Raw genomic sequence first — 16,366 nt, 5'->3', positions numbered from 1 at the left:
AAGAACTCAAATAAATACTAGTGATTGATTAATAATAAACAAGAGTACTTAATACAATGAGAAAAGCCCTGGAGAATGACACTATCCGTTGTAGTATACTCTCCCAAGCACTTAGTATAGTGCTCTGCACACAGTAGATGCTCAATAAATACGATTGAATGAATGAATGAATGTCGGTGGAGTGTTTTCCTTCCAAGGAACTCAAGGCACTTTCACACTGATTATCTCGTTTCCTCCTGGCCTCCTGTTTTAGAGCTGTGGAAACAACCCATAGACTCTGACTTCCTCCATCATGGCCAAAATCCAGACTCAAAGGAGTTCGCCTGTGAGAAATTTTGGCATTTTGCTCCTCTCCGGCCCAACTTCATTTTGGCAAAAAAAAACCACCCTACAAAAAGACACTTCGATCTTCCTGGATTCCACGGGGCAAACCAGACACAGGCTGAAGAAGCAAAATGAACCTTTGTTCTAATCTACAGGAAACAGTCAAGAGGCCAAGAGGTTTCAGAGTGGCTTTGAAGTGGAATAGAGAAAGCGCTTCATGTTTTTCCTACCTGGACTACACTTCTGGCCCAAGGTCTTGGCACGGTGAAAGTTGGGGATTGCAGAAATAGCTGGAGAGAAACTCTGTCCTAAAGCAGGGGACTCCTGCACGCCTAGTCTAGAGACAACATTTATCCTGGCCCAGCCTTTGATCGCACCCTCGATTCAGCCAGAGGTGGCGGGCCGTTCCTTACCCGCAGCGTTGTTGTTCTCAATCCGCCATCCCTGCCTCTGAACTCATTGGCTGCATCCCCTTCCACTAATCTGGGGCAGGGGAGGCAACAGGCCCAATAAACTGAACCCACCGATTGCATCTGTGGCCTCCGACAGCAAATGTCAAACCAGAACAGTGACTCGGAGAGTAGGTGTCATTTGTGGTCTCAAACCTCCAGTCCCACTTCCTGGTGTGTAAAAATGTCAATCAGCCCCAGCCCAACTCCGGGCCTGTGCATTGCCCTCTGGTGGGCTGCAGTTCTCACTCACATTCTCGGCCTGGCAGGAGCTGAACTCTGCGAGTCCTCCGGAGACACCTTCCCCTTCCAATAAGCGTTAAGTTTCTGGCCGAGGGCAGCGATCGTTAACCTGCACGGACGAGTTGGGGAGAGCAGCCTGTCACGGTTCAGCATCTGGTTATATTGTTCTGACTGCTTAGGACAGTGCTCTGCACACAGTAAGCACTCAATAAATACCATTCATTGATTGACTGATTCAAGGAGAGACTCCCTTAGTGCCTTCCCTCTCCCTGGTCTCTTCGAAGGAGCCCCGGCGTCTCAAGAAACCCAACGCGAATCCTGCCTGGGTCTGGAGTCTCAATTCTCTTCATTGGATTAGAAATTCAAATTTGCCTTTGTCAAATCCCACACTCCAAATCAGTTTGAACCTTCTTCACCATCTGAGTTCAAAAGCTGCACCGAGGGGCAGAGATCATAACGGCAGTGCAGTCAGGGTCACAAAGGAGGTTGGGGTGGGGGCAGATATGGGTGATGAGGAATAGAACCAAAGTTGTGTAAAGTTCTGCCAAGGGGCTCAGCTCTTTCAGGGCAAGAATCATATCTCCTAGCTCCGCTGTACTCTCCCAAGTGCTTAGGATGGTGCTCTGTACCACTTGTTTGCTGTGTGTCTTGGACAAGTCACTTAACTTCTCAGAACCTCTTCTTTTTTTTTTTAAATGGTATTTGTTAAGTGCTTACTATGTGCCAGGCACTGGGAGATACAAGGTTGGAATCAGTTTATGTCCCACATGGGGCTCACATTCTTAATCCCCATCTTGCGGATGAGGTAAATGAGGCACAGAAGTGAAGTGACTTGCCCCAGGTGACAGAGCAGACAGATAGAGGAGCCGGAATTAGAACCTAGGTCCTCCTGACCTCTAGGCTGGTTCTCTATCCAATAGGCCATGCGACCACTGCTGCCTTCTCGGGAAAATGGGGATTAAGACTGTGAGCCCCATGGGGAACATGGACCGATCTTGTAGCTTCCCCAACATTTAGCAGAGTGCCCAGCACATAGTAAGTGCTTAATACAAACCATTTAAAACAAAAAAGGTGTTCAACAAGTACTACTGATTTCTTGGCTGACAGCAACCAACAGTCATTAAGCCCCTACTGTGTGCCTGCTATAGTAGGGAATATTTAGGGTTTGGAAAGCTCCGGTTTGGGAAAGGGAGATCGGAAGTACGATATCTGTAAAACCCTGTCCACGTCAGAAATTACACACATGGTCAGTGGGATAGACACTAACTCCACAGAAACCTAATGAGAGGGGCTGGCTAACGTTCAAGCGGTTAGTTATAGCATTTGAAGCATTTTACAATCATTCAGTTCACCCTCTCAAACCACTATGAGTCAAAAAATGGCTAGTGTTGTTACCCATTTTCTAGGTCGGGGAGAGTTGAAACGGTGATGTCAGCCGGTGGTCTAAAGATCAGCATTAGAGGTCCCTTAAACCTATCAGTAAGAATAGGTGGGATTGAGCGTATGCTTCAGGTCTGCACCATTCTGAAGCCAATACCAAAAGTCACTCAAAGATCCCAGGGGTCCCACTCAGATTCCGGCTCGGATCAAATGCCTCCATCAGGCATTTGATGGAAGTTTTTAGCTAATTACAGTGGGCTCATATTTAGGAGGCCACCTCCTTACAAGGAGGTGTGTAGGAGGATGTGGTGCTACCAAGTCACCCTGAAATTGAGGAGCTCAATGCTGGCCATGGACCAGTCTCCCTGAAATTAACTTTGGGCTATCACCGAAACATTTTGGCCCTGTTTCCCAGAAACTCTGATTCTCTAATCCTTCAGGCACAAGGATGCTTAGTTGTCTCTGAGGCTTAGGGTAGAAGCTGGGGGGGCAACAGAGGCAACCCACCCAATAGGTGAGAGGACTCTTTGCACTTCTACCTTTCGGTTCTCCAGTCTCGTTACCCACTTCCTGCTCAAAAACCCAGTTGCAGACGGAAGCGCCCTTCTCATGCTTCAGTAATTTACCAGACTCTTTCTAATTAGAAATAAGCATTTAGAATAAACAAGTTGAAGAGAAAAGGGGGCGAGAAGCAGGTAGCCCCAGAGTTTGAGACGCTGGTTCAGACAACTTGTCCAAAGTGTCCCCCACAATATTTCTTCTGTTTTCACCTTCCCTCCAGCTGAGCACCTGCGGACTCCTACTAACAAAAACGTGACCCCTGTACCATCTTTCTCCATTAATTATACCACTCCACTTCTCTCCCCTGCAGCTGGCAAGACAGGGGTGACACCTTATCACTGAGTTGTATTTTTAATGTTTATCACATTGTTGCCCTCACTAACTTTCTTCGGGGCTTTTCAACCGGGTCTACGAAGTCATATTGTTCACAGGTTGATTTACTACCACAGCATGAGGCTATTTGTGTCTGTTTCTGCCCAGTCGTACGTCACACATTGCTCTGCATTAATGTGAGCCCTTCGAGGGACAGGGACCATGCCTAATTCCCACCTTTGCATTCTTTCCCAGTACTTAGTACAATGTTCTGCATACAGTAAATGCTAAATAAATCTTAAATACAATTAGTACATTACAACCAACTTCAAGCTCTGAGTTTTGACCCGATAGACCCTCTGTCCTTTTGTTCCATCCAAGTTTCTCTCCCTACCATTCCCGCCCTTCACTTCTCCTGCCTGGTCTGCCATCTTTTTGAAGATCAAGTCGCTTGAAGAGAGAACTGCACTTCAAAAATAAAGTGAGGGACCTCAGCGCTGAAATGACACACAGTCTGAATGTTCCTCTACCAAGAGAGTTGGAGAAACAGCATGGCCTAGTGGTAAGAGCCCCAGCCTTGGAGTCAGTGGGTCTAGGTTCTAATCTCAGCTCTGCCGCTTGTCTGCTGTGTGACCTTGGGCAAGACACAACTTCTCTGAGCTTCAGTTACTTCCTCTCTAAAATGGGGATTAAGACTGTGAGCCCCATGTGGGACAAGGACTGTGTCTAACCTGATTAGCTTGTATCTACACCAATGCTCAGTACAGTGACTGACACATAGTAAGTGCTTAAATACAAATTTAAAAAGGAAAAAAAAGCTACAGGTGGTGCCAGCAGAATGTACATTCTTGTGGTACTGCTACGTAACTCCATTCTGAACTGGGTCAGGGGTGCCAGGTAGAGGCACCAGGGCAAAGCCCTGGCACATAAACTCCCACCTTCACCTCAAAAACTCTTTGTGGGGCAATGCCACTAACCGGTATTCCTTGGTGTACTCAAAATCCTGCTTGTTGTGGGCGGGTTTCAGGAAGTTGCACTCGATGACTCCAATCACTCCTACCCCATCTCCCTGAGATGATGGCTTGGAAAGGAAGAAAGAAGTTCCTTTAGCAGCTGGATTGTCGTAACAAATAACTTGAAGCATGGTGGGTGTCCTTTGTTAACCAAGGTACTTTATTGAATGATCCTTCTTGGCTCCCACAGAGACACGCTTGGAATGTGCTTCCAGAGATCAGTTGGCGAGGCCTAAGAAGGCAGAAACCAAACCCTACCTGGAAGAACCTTTAAGACTGCTGAGACACCTCTAAGCCAGCCAACCCAATAGGGCACCCTGAAATGTTGGCATCCCCACCCCAGGCAACAGCTATCCTGGAACTTTCCCCCTGCAGACTGAAAGCTCACTGTGGGCAGGAATCATGTCTACGGAGAAGCAGCATGGCTCAGTGGAAAGAGCACGGGCTTTGGAGTCAGGGCTCATGAGTTCGAATCCCAGCTCTGCCACTTGTCAGCTGTGTGACTGTGGGCAAGTCACTTAACTTCTCTGGGCCTCAGTTCCCTCATCTGTAAAATGGGGATTAAGACTGTGAGCCCCACGTGGGACAACCTGATTCCCCTATGTCTACCCCAGCGCTTAGAACAGTGCTCGGCACATAGTAAGCGCTTAACAAATACCAACATTATTATTATTATTATTATTAACTCTTGCTCTGCACACAGTAAGTACTCAGTAAATACCACTGATGGATTGACTGGTTGATCGATTCCCCCGGGCTTGATTTCACCAAGTAGGCCTAAGCTCAGGCCCATCCTGGCCCTCCTGAGGAAATAAAAGATGCCAGCCCCTGGAACTGGAGATCTTGTCACCATCTTTGAGTCCACCAACACTGCATGGGTAAAATAAATACAGCCAAAGTGGCTCTGGCCAGAACCTTCCCACCAGGAGAGGCTTGGAGAACTCAGGGGAGCAGCATGACCTCGTGGAAAGAGCAAGGGCCTGGGTTTTAATCCTGGTTCTGCCACTTGCCTGCTGCGCGGGCTCAGGGAAGTCACTTCAATCCTTGGTCTCTCAGTTTCCTTAGCTGTAAAATGGAGTTTCAATACCTGTTCTCCCTCCTACTTTTACCGTTAGCCCCATGGGGGACAGGGACTGTATTGAACCTGATTACTGTGTAGCTATCCCAGGGCTTGGTACAGTGTTTGGCACATAGTAAGCATTTAATAAATATCACAATTACTAACTACCCTGCTCTGTCAAACATCCACCCAAGGGGTTGCTATACACATATAACTTACAGTGATTACTAATTAGGATTTGAAAGTGTAGAGGTAAAAACTTGCAGGGTCAATCGGCCTAAGCCAATGAGCTGTGATTCGTCTACCCCTGGCCTTCAGCATGGATTAGAGGCCAGAGAGGCAGGGGTGGCAAGACAAATCAAGACAGGCTCAACAACAGGCCAGATATATAGGAGTCCTGGATCCTGAATCCCAATCTTGCCACTAACCTTGGGCAAACTATTTCCTAATTTCTACTTGTCTTAGATACTTTCACCAATGGGAACAGTCGGACAGCTATTACGATTATCTATTTAAAATGACTGCATAGGTCTACTATAAAGAGTTTCCTAAATACTGAGTCATCACATCAAGGCGTTAATATCAGATATGCCACATCAGGTGGCCTATGGACCATTCCCACCTCTTGCTCAACTGGACAGTGGGTTCAATGACTAGATGAAGAGCCAGACAATCCGGTGGAGAAAGAAGTTCTCCAACCCCCAACTCTTGCCTGGTTTACCAAAAGTCCGGCAAGGCCAAGGAACCTGGCAGCAATACTCTGGAAGTTTTGGGCTTCTTTCTCAAAACCCTCTTCTTATCGTCCCCTTCAATGCCCACCTTGTTAGCGAGCCACGAGCAAGCCACGTTCTCACCGCTCACCTTTAACTGGCATCCCACCTTCTCATAGGACTTGATGAGCCGGTTGTTGTGGTACATCATGATTCCAAATTGGTTGTTATTCTTGCAGTTGAACCCAAAAGTGATCCTCACCCGTTTGTTCTGAAAGTCAATCTGTCAAGGATTCAACCGCTAATAGGGCTACGTCGGGGCAGTAATATTGGCCACGGGTGTCTCGTTATAAAGAAATGCCAAGCTTTTGCCAACATATGCGGTGTACTGCAACAGAATGCACCCAGAAGCACCCCTGCAATCACACTCCTTGCCCTAACTCTTGCCAGAAACATTTTACATGGCGTAGGGGAACGCATGGGCAAGAGACTCTGAAGATGGTACCATCCATATTGGCCCACGATGAACAATGATCCCAGTCTCCCTATGTAAGGGATCCCACATTCCTCCCCCTCCCACAAACCGCTGTCAGAAGCAAAGATTTACAGTCACAACACAGTGGGTGACCCTGAAGGGAAAGTGCTATCTAGAGGGAAGATAACTGCTGAAGATTCTGCTCCAATCCATCGTCATTATCTTCTTCATCATCAACGGTATTTATTGAGCACTTACTATGTGCAGAGCACTACACAAAGTGCTTGGGAGAGTACAATATAATAGAGTTGGCAGACACTTTTATTGATATTTGTCAAGCACATCCAAGCTAGAGCACCCTGTGGGGTGCTCTATTATGGTATTTGATAAGCACTTACTATGTGCCAGGCACTACACAAGTGCTGGGGTGGATACAAGCAAATCGAGTTGGACACAGTTCCTGTTTCATGTGGGGCTCACAATCTCAATCACCACTTTACAGATGAGGTAACTGAAGTGCAGAGAAGTGAAGTGACTTGCCCAAGGTCTCACAGCAGACAAGTGGAAAAGCCAGGTTTAGAACTCATGACCTTCTGACTCCCAGGCCCATGCTCTATCCACTATACCATGCTGCTTCTCATACCATGCTTACATTAGGAAACCCACGTGGGACAAGGACTGTGCCTGATCTGATTATCTGAGACCTATCTCAGTGTTCAGCACAATGCTTGGCATGAGGTAAGCATTTAATAAATGTCATAACTAAGAGGGCCCTCTCAGGGTTGCACCTGGAAAGCTTCCAGTACTCTTCCAGACTCGGATATGGGAGGGAGAGTCAAGCAGAGGCCTACCCATTCCATTCCTAGATAGGGCAGTGGCTAGTGAATGGAAGGCGATCTGCTACTAGTCAAAACTCACCCATGCTGCGTAGCAATGGCATGGGAGAGAGTAGAGGGTGGAGACTCTAGTTAACTGCATGGAAGGCAGCAATCGTGAACCATTTTCGGATTTTTACCAAGAAAACTACATGGATCCATTGCCAGAACGATTGTAGATGGAGAGCGGGTTGTTCTGGGAGAGATGTGTCCTTGGTGTCGTTACGGGTGGGAAATGACTTGACGGCATTAAGAGGATCCAGTGGGGAAGGGCTTACTGAGCCTCAACCTGAGAAAGAGTGCCCTCAGCTGCTAAACTCCCCTCCAGACTGTAAGCTCCTTGTGAGTTGTGAATATGTTTACCAACTCTGCTACATTGTACTCTACCAAGCATTTAGTACAGTTCTCCTAGTGCTCAATAAATGATCGGCTGAGGGAGAAAGGGCCCCTACCCTTTGACTCGCTGTCAGGGGAGAATATGTTCAGCCTGGACAACTGAATCCCACACATAATCAAAGGCCCATTTTAGTAATCGCTTGGCCCATGAATCCTTTCATCCAAACTGCTACCTACCAACAGCAAGAGACATACACAAGTTTCCCCTCTTTTCCCTGCCCCTGCACTCCTTTCAGTGGCCGGACGGAGAGCAGCAGGCCGCAGGAGTTGAGGGAGGAGAAGCCGGCCTTTGGATCTGCCTATTTTGATTATCTTGGATCTATCCCAGTGCCTAGCGCAGAGCTTGGGATACAGTAAGCACCGAATAAATACCATCATTACTACTGCATCTCAGGCTCCTGAAATGAAGAAAGAGCTGTACCAATCTATCCACTACCCTAGAGGCACCTGCCACACGACGGCTGCCCCAGACGTGCCCTGGGCAAGTCCAGGGCTCGGGGAGCTGTGGCTAGACTTCCAGGAAGCATCACAGGAACTGAGAGCTCTCACCACCCATCCCCCCGTGCTGGGGCAGGACCAAGATATGAGTCATTGTCATCCAGGGACACGGCTCACCACCTCCCACTCTGCCAAATCCCCACTGCTTCTCTGCCCTGTTGACAAGCCTGAGGAAACAGGAAGGAAACGTCAAGAGGGCTGCTCATAGACTGTGTACACCAACATGGGCGTGCACCTGAGACCTGGACTTGCCCTGAATGGATGTAACTCAGCACAGGTCTGCTAAAATGCCCACTGCTGCTCGCCGAATTTCCAGGGGCTCCCTTGTGAGGTCCCACCACCACTGGCCGCCGGCTGAAAATCCTTGCTTGGGGCTGGCAGCTGAAACACCTCTTTGGTACAAGGAGGCCCAGGAACCAGGCTCCACCCAGATTCAGTTGCTCTCCCAAGTCTGGCAGAGATGTGGGATTTACTTCTCAAAGTCACAGGCATTTTAGGCTTCTCTTGAAGAGCTGACTAAGGACATGGATGCTCTCTCTGGGCTCAGGAAAGAGGAAACAAGACGGGTGTGAATTCATATAATGAAAAGACTTCAAAAGAAAGGGGAACAATCATTTCTAATTTCCACAGTCTGGAAAAGAGAACAATCCAGATAACATCTGTAATCAAGTACTGCCTCGAACAGGGGCTTATCCCACTGCCTGAATACATGGGACACACTTATGGAACGATGCATTAAATTCCTCCTCCTCTATTTCTGAAGAATTGAAAATGTCTAAAATTTCAAAATCTGATTTTCCTAGATAGTGCCCAGAGTTCATTCATTCAATAGTATTGATTGAGCGCTTACTATGTGCAGAGCACTGTACTAAGCGCTTGGAATGAACAAGTCGGCAACTAAGCGCTTGGAATGAACAAGTCGGCAACAGATAGAGACAGTCCCTGCCGTTTGACGGGCTTACGGTCTAATCGGGGGAGACGGACAGACGAGAACAATGGCAATAAATAGAGTCAAGGGGAAGAACATCTCGTAAAAACAATGGCAACTAAATAGAATCAAGGCGATGTACATTTCATTAACAAAATAAATAGGGTAATGAAAATATACCCTATAAGTAGGGTATATAGAGTATGAAAAATGAAAAGTTGACCTGCATTATTCCCCTTTTGATCAACTCATCAAGTACCCCTATGTGTATGCATGTACGCACACACGCACACACATACACACTGAAATTTACCTATAAATTTGCCTATAGATTAGATTTTGAGCTCCTTGAGGGCAGGAACCCTCCCAAGCCCAGGCTCTTTCCAATGAGCCATGCTGCGTCTCTGCGTAGTATAGTGCTCTGCCCAATAGATGATCAAGAAATACAGCAATTGATAAGGAGTTGGGTAGAAAGAAAATGGAAAGAGTTTCTTTTAGGTCCCTGCCTTCAACCGATGTACGAGATGCTCACTGAAGAACAACTGGTAGAGTGATCCAGCTACTAATACTAAGAAACAATGAGAAGCAGCGTGGCCTAATGGAAAGACCAAGGGCCTGGGGGGACAGAGGACCTGGGTTCTAATCCTGGCCCCACCACATACCTGTTGTATGACCTTCGGGAAATCACTTAACTTCTCTATGTCTCAGTTCCCTCATCTGCAAAATGGGTATTCCATATCTGTTTTCCCTTCTACTTCTGTGAGCCCCATGTTAGACCTGATTATTTACCCCAGAGTTTAGTACAGCGCTTGACACATAGTAAGTGCTTGACACATAGTAAGTGCTTAACAAATACCATAATTATTATTTTATTATTATTATTTTTGTATCTCTGCAAGTTTTCTGAAGTAAGGACTTCTGTTCCTTACACCCTATTGTTTCCCACTTATCTGACCAACTCTATCTATCTTCACAGATAGCAGTGCTCTCAAATCCAGGAAAATGTGCTTGCTTCCCCCATCCCCGGATCCATCCTTGTAGTCTGAACCTGGTTAGGATAGGATAAGAGCAAGGATACAGTGAAGGTGGGCTTGTATATCCCATTTGCTACACAGGCCAGGCTCTTGGAGATCAGCTGGGTGTTAACCTTCTTCTGGCGGAGAACAATCTGCATGCGTGGCTTCAGGTACAGAACACTGCAATATGCCTGAGGGACAATGCGAGGGAAAAAGGGTTAGAGGATCACAAAGGCGGCCAGACCAGGGAGAAGGCTATCGATATCCCCACTAAGACACAATAGGATCACGGTGAGGCAGAGACCCCCAGCTCAGGGTCTGCAACGTTTTACTCCAAATCAACATGAGAAGCAGCAAATCAACTTGAGAAGCAGCATGGCCTAGTGAATTGAGCTTGGGACTGGGAGTCGGAAACACCTGGATCCTAATCCCCACTCCGCCACTGGTCTGCTGTGTGACTTTGGACAAGTCACTTAACTCCTCTGTGCCTCAATCCCTCATCTGTAAAACGCGGGTTAAGACTGTGAGCCCTATGCGGAACATGGATTGTAACCAACCTGATTAGCTTGTATCTACCCCAGGTCTTAGTACAGTGCCTAGCCCATAGTAAATTCTTAACAAATGCCACAAAAAAAACCTTCGGATTGCAGGGTTCCTGACTGTAGTAGATGCTTTGATTCAGTGAGGGAGGACAGTTAAAGGTCACCTAAAGGGCAAGTATAGAGGAAAAGAATCTGCCAATTTGGTTGCATTGTGCCCAGCCAATGCACAATGCCAGCGCTTCGAACAGTGCTCTGTACACAATGAGTGCTCAATAAATACAATAATAATAGTAATGGCATCTGTAAAGCACTTACTATGTGCCAGGCACTGCACTAAACACTGAGGTGGATACCAGCACATTGGGTTGGATACGGTCCCTGTCTCACGTAAGGCTCACTGTCTCCATCTCCATTTTACAGATGCGGTAACTGAGTCACAAAGAAGTGAAGTGATTTGTCCGAGGTCACACGGCAGACAAGAGGCAGAGCTGGACTTAGGACCCGTGACCTTCTGACTCCCAGGCCCGTGTTCTATCCTCTGCACTATGTTGCTTCTCTACCTGATTGAGTCACATGACAAGAGACGGGTGGGCGAGCATCAGTGTTGCTAAAAACCCCTCTGCTCAGGCCTGGGGAGGCGGGGACACCGACTCACCCGTAAAGAATACTCCGTTTCAGGTACCGTGGAGTCCTGTCCCTTCTCGAGGGGAGGGACACTCTTTTTCCCACCATTCTCTGCTTCCTCTGACCCATGGTCTGATATCCGGATGTCGTACTTGTCGGTTCTGAAGTCCAACTCTGGGGTCCCGTCTTTATTTCTGAGGGAAAGATCAAATTGCCATTTTAGCCTGCTAAGTAAGCAGGGCAAGGAGAATCTCCAGAATGCAGGCCTTCAAGAGTCAATGAGTCTCAACAGCCTTCACCCTGAGATTCTTTAAATAATGAAAACACCTGCTTGTGCTCAGCCAACAACATAAAGGACCTAAAAACTTTTAACTCTTTCCAAGATACACACAAGGTAATTCTGACTCTATGCTCATTGTGGGCAGTGAATGCGTCTGTTTACTGTTGTACTGTACTTTCCCTAGCCCTTAGTAAAGTGCTCTGCACAGAGTAAGTGCTCATAAATATGACAATTAATGATGTAAATCCAATTGTTTTCTCCATTGTTTTCTCTAGAAGGTAGAATTGCCTGGTTCACAAGGAGAGCAAAATGGAAATGTATTTGAGGCGTTATCTGTGGTCAAGGAGACTAATTCTACACGGTGTCGGATGATTCCAGACTTTATTTCCAGTACTTTACTAACCTTCTTTCTATTCTTGCACAAGGGGTATTTTCACTCTGCTTCCCCATTGGAAAACAGGGATGAGAATAACACATTAATTGCCATGGTACTCACCCTGATACTATAAGGGCCAAAAACATTATGAGCCAGATTTTCACAGTGCAGAAATTACTCCCTGAGGGTAAGCACCGTGGTCTAGTGGATAGAGCTTGGGCCTTGAAGTCGGAGGAACTAGGTTCTAATCTCAGCTTTGCCACTTGCCTGCGTGTGACCTTGGGCAAGTCATTTAACTTCTCTGAGCCTCAGTTTCCTCAACTGTAAAATAGGGATTCAATACCTGTTTTCCTAGTCCTACTTGATTATAAGCTCCATGCAGAACAGTGACTCTATCTGCCTGATTAACTTGTATTTACTCCAGAGTTCAGAAGAGTGCTTGACATATAGTAAGCTTTTTAACAAACACCATTATTAAAGAAAAAAAAGGTACAGGCTGAGTCAGAAGACCTGGGATCTAATCCCAGCTCTGCCACTTGCCTGCTCTATGACCTTGATCAAGTCACTTCACTTCTCTATGCCTCAGTTTCCTCAACTGTAAAATAGGGAATTCAATGCCTCTTCTCTTTCCTGCTTAGACTGTGAGCCCTATGTGGGACAGGGATTGTGTCCAATCTGATTAATTGGTATCTACCCCAGCCCTAGGGCAGTAACTGACACATAATAATAATAATAATAATGTTGGTATTTGTTAAGCGCTTACTATGTGCCAAGCACTGTTCTAAGCGCTGGGGTAGACACAGGGGAATCAGGTTGTCCCACGTGGGGCTCACAGTCTCAATCCCCATTTTACAGATGAGGGAACTGAGGCCCAGAGAAGTGAAGTGACTCGCCCATAGTCACACAGCTGACAAGTGGCAGAGCCGGGATTCGAACTCATGACCTCTGACTCCCAAGCCCGGGCTCTTTCCACTGAGCCACGCTGCTTCTCCGTAGCATAGCTACGGAGCATAGACACATAGCAAGCTCTTAATAGCCATAATGTCATGGCCTTGTGGGTGCTATTAACTTTCATTCCACAAAGGTGTCATTCAATAATTTATGCTTCAGAGTCCTAGAGAACATTGGCTAAATGCTGATAAGGCAAAGGGAACACCTCAGCAAGAGCTATGAAAATACAAACGTAACGTCCATGCTGAGATTCTAAACTGTAAAAATACAAACTTGAAGTATATTCTGAGATTCTATCAGGAAAATCCAGACTCAGAGGGAAATCTAAAGTATCACTGCAATGGGTCCTTTCCTTCTGGGTTGGGAGTATTATGCCTCTACAAACAAGCAAAGCTTGAAACACTAAGTCATCCCTTGTTGAGAAGAGGAAATGAGAGTGACTATTTGGCCTAAGGAGGGAAGAGAAAAGAAAGGACAACCCCAGCCAACTAAATAGTGTGGCCACATCTTTCTTTGATATTATAAACTGCTTTTGAAAATTAACCTTAAAGTTCTGCTCCTGGCTGTGTCCTGATTAAATGTCAACAAGGGAATCCATCCCGACCGATGCCCAGAGATAAAACCCTCAGCGAACCTCTCTCAAAGGTGATTCATAGTCATCTGATTCACAACCACGTAGCAGGAGAGCTTAGCCACTCTCTACCTTCCTCCCCCTGCCCTCCCCCTCCTCCCCCTACCACCCCCGCACCAAGCCCAAGCTGCCATTCCAGATGGGCTGAAAGCACCTGGAGTCAACAGTGCAATTTGTTACTGAACAAACAGCCTGCTCTGCCCACACCACCAACTGCTACAACCAGGGGAAGCAACTTCTCAAAATAGCAACTAACTATGGTATTTCTTAAGTGCTTATTACGTGTCAAGCACTGTTCTAAATGCCGGGGTATATACGAGTTAATCAGGTTGGACACGGTCCCTGTCCCACATGGGGCTCAAAGTCTACGTAGGAAGGAGAACAGTTATTGAATCCCCATTTACAGTTGAGGAACTGAGAACCAGAGAACCCAAGTGACTTGACTGATTGACTGGCTGGTCTTTCTTAAGTGCTTATTATGTGCCAGGCACTGTACTAAGCACTGGGGTAGATACAAGATAATCGGGTCAGATGCAGTCCCTGTCCCACACAGGGCTCACAGTCTCCAGCCCCATTTTACAGATGAGGTAACTGAGGCCAGAGAAGTGACTTAACCAAGGTCATACAGCAGAAAAGTGGTGGAGCCAGGATTAGAACCCATGTCCTCTGACTTGCCCAAGGACACACAGCAGGCAAGTAGCAGAACTGGGATTAGAACTCAGGTCTTCTGAGTCCCAGGCCTGTGCTTTTTCCACTAATAATAATAACTATGGCATTCGTTAAGCACTTACTATGTGTCAAGTACTGGGGTAGATACAAGGTTATCAGGTTGTCCCACGTGTAGCTCACAGTCTTAACTCCCATTTTACAGATGAGGGAACTGAGGCGCCGAGAAGTTAAGTGACTTGCCCAAAGTCACATGGCTGACAAGTGGCGGGGCCGGGATTAGAACCGACGACCTCTGACTCCCAAGCCCGTGCTCTTTCCACTAAACTACACGGCTTCATCTTCCAAGTAGGCTGAGCTTGCTCTGAAGTCCTTCCAGCAGGCATTTCTGCTGGAGCAGTGGACAGAAGGTAGAGAACAGACAGCAGAGGGCACGCATCCAACAACCAGCCATATGTCTGGCCTACTTCTCCAAGTGACGTAAGAAGAATAATAATAACGTTGGCATTTGTTAAGCGCTTACTATGTGCAAAGCACTGTTCTAAGCGCTGGGGAGGATAGAAGGTGATCAGGTTGTTCCACGTGGGGCTCACGGTCTTAATGCCCATTTTACAGATGAGGTAACTGAGGCCCAGAGAAGTTAAGTAACCTGCCCAAAGTCACAGAGCAGGCAAACGGCGGAGCGGGGATTTGAACGCATGATCTCTGACTCCCCAGCCCGTGCTCCTTCCACTGAGCCACGCTGCTTCTCATGACGTAGCACCACCCACGAGAAATTCCCAGGTAACAAAATTCTAAGAGTCACTTTGACAAATCAAGGTTCAGGGAGGATTTTCATTTTAAATGCTCCCATCTCCCTTAGCTTATTTACGGCCGCAAAGGATGATTTTCTAAATTAGCTCTCTTTTGGGGAGACAAGAATGTGTGTGAGGTGAGAAGTAAAATAAGGTGACAGTCTTCTGCAAGTAGCGCTCTTTGACTCTGCCACCACTGGATTTTAATTAATTGCTGACACTGGGGGTGGCAGCTCGAAATAGTCTCTCTCCAAGCTTAGCAGGGAGCGTGGGCAGCTCATGGGACCAAGACATAAGAGAACTGGGTTCCAATCTCAGCCCCATCAGGCATTTGTGTCTTTTTTTTTAATGGCATTTGTTCAGCGCTTAATATGGGCCAAGTACTGTATGAAGTGCTGGAGACAGATACAAGGCAATCAAGTTGGATACAGTCCATGTCCCATATGGGGTTCAGTCTTCATCCTCATTTTAAAGAGGAGGTACCCGAGGCAAAGAGAAGTCAAGGTCACACAGCAGACAAGTGGCAGAGTCTGAATCAGGACTCAGGTCCTCTGATTCCAAGGCCCATGCTCTTTCTACTGCGCCAGATTGCTCTTCACCTTGTTCTGTGACCCTCACATTTCACTTCCCTGGAGCCTCAGTTTCTCCAGTTGGGAGAAGTGAGTAAAATCCTAGCCTTCACCAGAGGAGGCTAGCAGGATTGATGCAATAAAGTCATTTGAGCTTTGAGGAAAAAAGAATTACTCACGGCTCACAGGGTTTTGGGTAGACCGCCCAGGAGGGGATCGGGCCTTGGCCCAATAAGACCAATGATTGCTTCCTGTGGGCCAAGCGCTGGGGTAGCTAGAGAAGCACTGGCCTAGTGGATAAGGGCATGGGCCCGGGAGTCAGAGGACCAGGGTTCTAATCCCAGCTCCGCCGCTTACCTGCTGTTTGACCTTGGGCAAGTCACTTCACTGTCCTGAGTTCCCTCATCTGCAAAATGGGGATTCATAACTTGTCTTCCCATGTACTTAGATCGTAAGCCGCACGTGGGACCTGACGATCTTGCACCTACCCCAGAGCTTAGCACAGTGTTTGGCAAATAGGAAGCGATTAACATTATCATTGTCTCTGCCAGTGGGCGAGTGATAAATGACCAACTCAGTCCACCACAGTTACTGGTGCCTCGAACAAATCTGGGCTCCCGAGAGAAAAGACGGAGGGGGTAAGCAAGGTGACAGGTACAGGCTGGTTCCACACCCATCTGCTTCCTGTGATAG

The 16,366-nt window shown here is 47.1% G+C and overlaps 1 protein-coding gene and 1 non-coding gene across 6 annotated transcripts in view; one reads left to right on the top strand and one right to left on the bottom strand.

Moving 5' to 3' along the window:
* Window positions 1-16,366, bottom strand: part of MORC4 (MORC family CW-type zinc finger 4) — a 57,306-nt gene that overhangs the window by 21,770 nt on the left and 19,170 nt on the right. For 4 of the 5 annotated variants that reach the window (XM_029067177.2, XM_029067174.1, XM_029067179.1 and 1 more), the window contains 5 exons: window positions 11,438-11,600; window positions 10,303-10,431; window positions 6,204-6,323; window positions 4,247-4,350; window positions 1,027-1,125 (listed from right to left, as the gene is read on the bottom strand). In XM_029067177.2, coding sequence (XP_028923010.1) covers window positions 1,027-1,125; window positions 4,247-4,350; window positions 6,204-6,323; window positions 10,303-10,431; window positions 11,438-11,600 — 615 coding nt within the window. The remainder of the gene's footprint in view (window positions 1-1,026; window positions 1,126-4,246; window positions 4,351-6,203; window positions 6,324-10,302; window positions 10,432-11,437; window positions 11,601-16,366) is intronic. The other variant, XM_029067176.1, reaches the window with a different exon arrangement.
* Window positions 7,298-7,435, top strand: LOC114813013. Its single transcript, XR_003760624.1, has one exon. It is a non-coding gene; the product is annotated as a small nucleolar RNA SNORA7 (small nucleolar RNA).

The sequence above is a fragment of the Ornithorhynchus anatinus genome, chromosome 6, assembly GCF_004115215.2.
Source record: "Ornithorhynchus anatinus isolate Pmale09 chromosome 6, mOrnAna1.pri.v4, whole genome shotgun sequence".
In the NCBI taxonomy this organism is placed as follows: domain Eukaryota; kingdom Metazoa; phylum Chordata; class Mammalia; order Monotremata; family Ornithorhynchidae; genus Ornithorhynchus; species Ornithorhynchus anatinus.
Note: the sequence above shows the minus strand (reverse complement) of the source record. Positions and strands in the feature narration are given on the sequence as shown.